We start from the raw sequence: 6150 nt of genomic DNA, 5'->3' as shown, positions 1-6150 counted from the left end.
CCTCCGCCGCCGCCGCCGCCGCCGCCGCCGCCATGGATTGGATGACGGGCGTGCTGGACCGCTTCTACTCGGTACCGGACATGGCGCAGCCCCAGGTGACCATCAAGGAGGAGGTGCTGGACAGGTGAGCGGTGGAGCGCGGCGCGGCGGCAGCCGGCTCCGGTCGGACCGCCCGACCGAGTGTCGCTGCTGGAGTCTGCCGTCTGAGATGGGGTCGTCGGGTGCCGTTGTGGGAGGCGTGGATGCGCTGGCTGTTTTCGGAATATTGTATACGGCGAAGGGTTCTGGCGCTTCACTTTAGGGGTCGACTCCGAGTCGCCCCGCTCTGCCGCCGCCGATTCGACTCGACTGCGACCCTCGCCGGCTCGCGCGCTGTTCGTCAGCGCGTCTGAGCCATCGTGGCGCTGTTGGCGGCTTGTCTCTCGGCTGACCGTCGACCCGTGGGTCGGGGACTTGAGGCGGTGCGTCGCACCGCCCCCTTCGCCTGAGCGGCTGGAGTGGGATTGTGTTTACGCCGCTGTGCGCTGTCGCCGGTGATGTTTGGAGTGGCCGGCGCCAGGCCCCCGTCTGCCGGGCGCTGATTGGCTGCGGGCGTCGGGCCACCGTCGCCCCAGGCGGGGCGACCTGACCTCAGCGCCCGGCGGCGGTCCGACCAGCGGCCGTAGCCGGCAGCGGCAGACTGCTGCCGGCCGAACACAGCTGTCAGCCGCAGGGCACTCGGAGACCAGCGGAGGGTGGGAGGCAGGCGATGGGAGGTTCAGGCCGGCCTTGTGGCGAGCGGCGATGTCGTCTGCCCGCGCGGTATTCACCGAAGAGCAAGGGAATCTCATGGTTGGGGTATGCATGGCAAGAGACGATGCGACTGTCCCAATCCACCCAGCAGATCTGTCTCGATCCACCCAGCAGCCACGGCTGCTCCGTCTGCTGGCGAGTGGACCAGCGTTGCGACGGGCCCGGTTTGCCGGCGTCAGAGTGGATGGCGCGTCTGCTCGGTCTGTTGACACTCTCTCTGCCTTCTTGGCGCACCCCGGCGTGGTATGACGCAGTGAGTGCTGTGTTACGTCGACTTGGTGTCTACTGTCGGGCGTATCTGGACTCGATTAGTGTAATCATCGTTTGGTGCGCAAATGGCATCGCTCGGCCTCTTCTGTTTGCCGCTCGGAATCTTCTGTTTTGCCGCTGTTTTGCCGCTCGGCCTCTTCTGTTTTGCCGCTCGGAATCCTCTGTTTTGCGTCGAACGGAGCCGCGTGGATTCGCACGCCCCAGCCACACGTGCTTGTCATGCACGCGTTCACGCGTGCGTGTGCGCCGAGCGTCCTCTGGGGGCAATGTGGCGTTTCGAAAGGGATTCGTGACCCATCCCGTACCAATTCACCATCGGTTTCCAGCGGTGAGCTCGGCCTGTGGGAAAGATCGCCGCCAGTTCGCGACTCGGGGCAGGCCTCATTGTCTTCTGGACGGAGGAGCACTCCAGGGTCAGAGGGGGTTTTGCTGACCGCTGTCGTTTAAACGACGCGTCCGCGAGCGCTGAGCAGCCGGGCATTTGGAGCTGCGTGACTTGGCGCCTCTCACTGCGGCACGGCACGTGCGACAGACAGCGTAGATGCCTTCTGATATATCGGTGGATCTGCTGATATATCATGCGCTCAGACGCCAGCTCCGTCTGTACTCGGCGCGTCATGGAGAGCACCTAGCATATGCCACAAGATAGACTGCTAATGCTCTTTTGTATGTCTTGCATACTCCATATTCGGGGAAGCTGTCACCTTCCGTTGTGGCGGCCGATCGGGATTACATTTTGGATGTCGCGTGGCTGTCAGAGCTGTGCACATTGGACATATGGAACGTCAAGTAACCGTGCACGACCTTCTTTAACGCCGGGTTCACGCGTTCCCCTGGTCGATGCAATAACCACCGAGCGAGCCGTGCTGGGCTCCCGGCGGCCGCACGGTCTGGCAGACGTACACAGCGTAAGCGGGTTTGGCGAGGCCGGTGCACTGACCGGTATGTTAGGTGGCCGTGTGTGTGATCAATGTGGAGTGTTTATTTCGTCGCCAGTCGGCCCGATCTGTTTAATAAGCGTCGCCATCGCGCTGTTTGGGGATGGGATGTTTTTGTGGGGCGCAGTGGTTCTGGTTCAGGTGGCTAGACTATTGACCCGTATCGCTGACCCTGACCATTGGCCCTGACCAGGATCGCGGACCCTTATCTACGGACCCTGGCCGCTCCCTGACCTTCACTACCCGTTTCTCGTGCTCGTACTGGATAAGCTTTTGAGCACCTCCGGAGCGCGCCGAAAATCAGCTATCATATGTTCTGCCTCCTGGAAGAAGTTCAGACTTTGATGTCGTCACCTTCATCCGACTTACGTTAGGATGATATCTCAAAGGTATGTTGCTTTTAGATAGATAGCAACCAAGAAACTAACTAAGTCTTAAATAAAAATCACAGCCGCTTAAAAGAAGGGTGATGTCGCTCAGATCTTCTATCGCTTTGACCTGCCGTGACCACTGATTGTGAATTCTTTCCGGTATCTGTGCTAATTGTGGCAGAAACCATCTACAAATATATATATATATATATATATATATATATATATATATATATGCATATGTATATTTATATTTTTCATATATATATATATATATACATATATGCAAACTGATAGTTTGCTTATCCAGATAGAGTTCAAGCCTGATCCCGAATGAACTGCAAATTGGTCCTGAGACATGTTTGGTTCCCAAACCCAATGGGCATGCGTTGGAGCTGGTTCGAAATGCACGCCGGGTGCGTCTGGCCCCTCCTCTGATGTCTCGGAAAAGGTGGTAACAATTTTGACTGGTGTGGTCTGGAAATGAAAACTTTTGATGTAAACCAGCTTCTTTCATCCATTAGTTTTGAATTCGTCAGAAGTCCCCGGGAGGGTACACGTTGCTTTAATATGTGCTTTTTGCCTTACCGAAATCAATGTGCTTCCGCCTTTTTCCATCCACAACCCAACTTTTATTTCATACTATCCTATGACCCATTTTGAGTGCATGAGTCTCTTCGCTTTAAGTGCCTTCTATTATAAACGGTCAGTCTAATTATCCGTCGGATATTCCACACCTAAAATGCTTACAAATGTTCAACGACGATCTAAGCACACACACCAGGCGATCCTCCCCATTTTAAAACGTAACGATAATTGTGCATTTGACCTGTCGTATACAATTGCGATGGTAGCTGGGCGTCCGATGCCCTGGATTGTGCTATCGTACTCCAGCTGCATTGGCTGGGAAGTCTGCCTGCTCAGCCGTGCAGGGTCTGCCGACGCGCCTTCATATCATGCCGACCCACTGAGCCGATTCAATGTGTCCGAGGCCGCTGTCTGATCAGCTCTGGATTCGATCAGTCCCAATAAGGCCTGTTATACAGATAACACGAGCTCCAGAATTACCTTGGAGTGTGCGAACGAGCTGGTGCTACCACTCACAAAGATTGTTTGACGCCTTGGTGTGTGCGAGTATCTTCCCGGAGAGGTGGAGGCACACATACATCATTGTCACCGAAAAAGGATATGGACGCTGATCCTTCAAAGTTGAGATCCGTTTCCCTGCCTCCTTTGATTGACAAGTTATAGGGAGTGGCGTGCGCAAGGTGCCGTTTCTCCCTGTCGTACCTGTTATTCTACGCGTGAATCGATACGGTTTCTCTAAAAACGTTCGTGCACTACGACTTAGTTTCTTTTTTCGCTCGTGGAAGGCCATATCAGACGGATGCCAGACGGATGTCGCATATACCGACTACTCGGCCGCTTTTCAGAGCGCTAATCGCAGACTGAATGGGTCACGAACTGAAGCATTCTTATCATCCCCGGGAAGCGCCTCTCGGAGGCGCCCGCCCGTCCCTCCAGGGTGGGAGGCAGGCGACGCCATACAGCCTTAGCAGCCCAGTGCGTCCTGAAGCCCCAGTGACGACGACGATGCGCGCATCAGTGCAGCTGTCTTTTGTGAACGTAACAGAACGCAAGCATTTCTGCGTAATTCAAGACGTAGGTGAAACAGTTGATGGAAGCTCACTTTTGCCGCTCATGTTTCGAACAAAGTTAGCCGAGCTGGCAGAGCACTTGGCCTACTTGTTCGGTCGTTTCAGGCTACCGTAGGCAGGCCAAAATTATCTGAAAAGCACCACTGGTGGATACGAGAGGCCTCGACAGAACTTGTGTAATTCATCCCGCTCCTCGACGATTGTGGAAGTTAGAAGCAAGTGACTTGGTTTCCGTTGGGCATCTCAGCTCGCAGTACGCCAGGATCATGTTAGTGCTGGAGTTTAGCAGCATGATCTGGTTGGACGCGGCCAAAGCCTGGACAGCGCGGGTCGATCAGTGCAGCACAAGTTCCTCATTCGGCTGGTAACTTACACATCTTTTGGACTTGCCGCTTCACTGTCGTACAATGACGTGCGCCATTTCGAAATTTAATCAGTAGTTTCCCGGATAGTTCAGCATGATCTTGTATTTTTAAAAAAAATATGGTTTGGTGAAAGTTGGACTCAGAAGTTGCGCTCCGACATTTGTCTTGTCATGCGCCGCCTCGACTGGTCTCCTCACACAGGGTGTTCAGCATGCTAGGGGCACGTGTGAATGCTGTGAACGGCGGTCTTCTCCGCAAGCTGCCGAGGGATTAATCCTTTTTATTCCTCGATAGGAGCGAGGTGGACTCATTCGACTGCAACTTTACCATGTATAAATGTAGCGTGTTGAAGTACATCTCACCCCTGTAGTATGTTTATTCGTCTGTCAGTCACGTTTAAGTGATTTGTGGTGGCTGGAGCGCGCTGTTTTAAGGAGAGCCTGCCAGCCATTGGAGTGTTATTCTGCTGGCGGTGAGCTGAATAAGCAAACAACCAGGACCTGCTACAGCGCAAAAGAAGGGAAATTGACGAGGACGTTGAGAATACAGCGTGAACTGGTTCGTGATTTTTCGTGCTATCGGCATTGACGCCATGGATAAAAAAGAGCGAATTAGAATGTAAAAATGCGGTGGTATGCCTCGTACGTCATTGAATGTGACGACGTGAGACGTGACGCCTTTCTTTATATGGGGTTGGACGTGATACGCTTCTCCCGAGGGGCAACAATAAAGATGCATACGGTTTTTATCGTATCTAGATCCGTGCGAAATGGGGGCAGATTTGAAAAGCTGGTCTTGCGAAATGCGTGGATATTTTGTGATTTCAGACGATTATATCCGAGCACAGGATTGTCCACGTTATCAATGATTATTTGCGTTTTCCGGTTTTGTGATTCTTTATCTGACGCAAGTCTCGTCTTATGTCACAGAGTCAAGGATGTCTGTCGTGTGTGATCGTATAGAGAATGCTTGAAGACGGCGGATCACGTCTTCGTCAGGGTGACATCGGGGCACATGTATGCCATCCGCTTTACGGTGAGAAAGCTTGAAGACGACTGATCCCGTCATTGTCAGGGTCAAATCAGGACATATATATGTCATCCGCCTTACGGTGAGAAGACATATGAGAATCGAAGCATTTGATTCGGGTGCATCCTTCACCCAGTCGACCAAGAAATTCGAGCCTCTCAAACTTGGTCACGACCTATAGTTTGAAGACCGATGTAGGAGTGAAGAGTGTGTATTTCCTGCGTTTTTGCTCTACGATGATTTGACTATCGTGTACCCAAGGGCGTACACATTGAGAATACAAGCTGTTTTTAAATCAAGGATGCAAACACTTGAAATAAAGAGAACGGATGGGTATTCGGAAGAGAGCGGAGGAGGGCATTCAGTATTCAGCTAAGTCTTTCAGTGGGAATAAAGACGTTAGCTTTTATGTCCCGTATTGCCATGCTAGCCTGCATCCACGGAAATACTCCAGGTCACTGGTGTGGGCAAAAGATGCGAAGTTAATGCCCTGGACTATGTGAAACCCAAAAGTAATGGAAGAGCTACCATACTTCGGGACTCTAAATAGATTACTTTGGCGATAACATGTGACCATCACGAAGGTGGAGGCGGATCAACCCCGCATGGCAATGCGTTCACGCTCTGCCCCTCCCCACAGCGCGGGGCAATGCAAGCGCTCGCGCCTCGTTGATGTAGGTCTCCGATCGCGTTCTCCGATTTAAAACGCCATAGGGTTGCCCCTGGC

At 52.9% G+C, this 6150-nt stretch overlaps 1 protein-coding gene across 1 annotated transcript in view; it reads left to right on the top strand.

Moving 5' to 3' along the window:
• LOC119089299 (nuclear hormone receptor HR96) overlaps positions 1-6150 on the top strand; it is a 16963-nt gene continuing 10813 nt past the window's right edge. Inside the window, exon 1 of the mRNA XM_037211965.1 lies at positions 1-124. Coding sequence (XP_037067860.1) covers positions 33-124 — 92 coding nt within the window. The 5' untranslated portion in view covers positions 1-32. The remainder of the gene's footprint in view (positions 125-6150) is intronic.

The sequence above is a fragment of the Pollicipes pollicipes genome, unplaced genomic scaffold, assembly GCF_011947565.3.
Source record: "Pollicipes pollicipes isolate AB1234 unplaced genomic scaffold, Ppol_2.1 Scaffold_3087;HRSCAF=3621_pilon_pilon_pilon, whole genome shotgun sequence".
Lineage (NCBI taxonomy): Eukaryota > Metazoa > Arthropoda > Thecostraca > Pollicipedomorpha > Pollicipedidae > Pollicipes > Pollicipes pollicipes.
The sequence above is the reverse complement of the archived record's forward strand: the minus strand, read 5'-3'. Positions and strand labels throughout refer to the sequence as shown.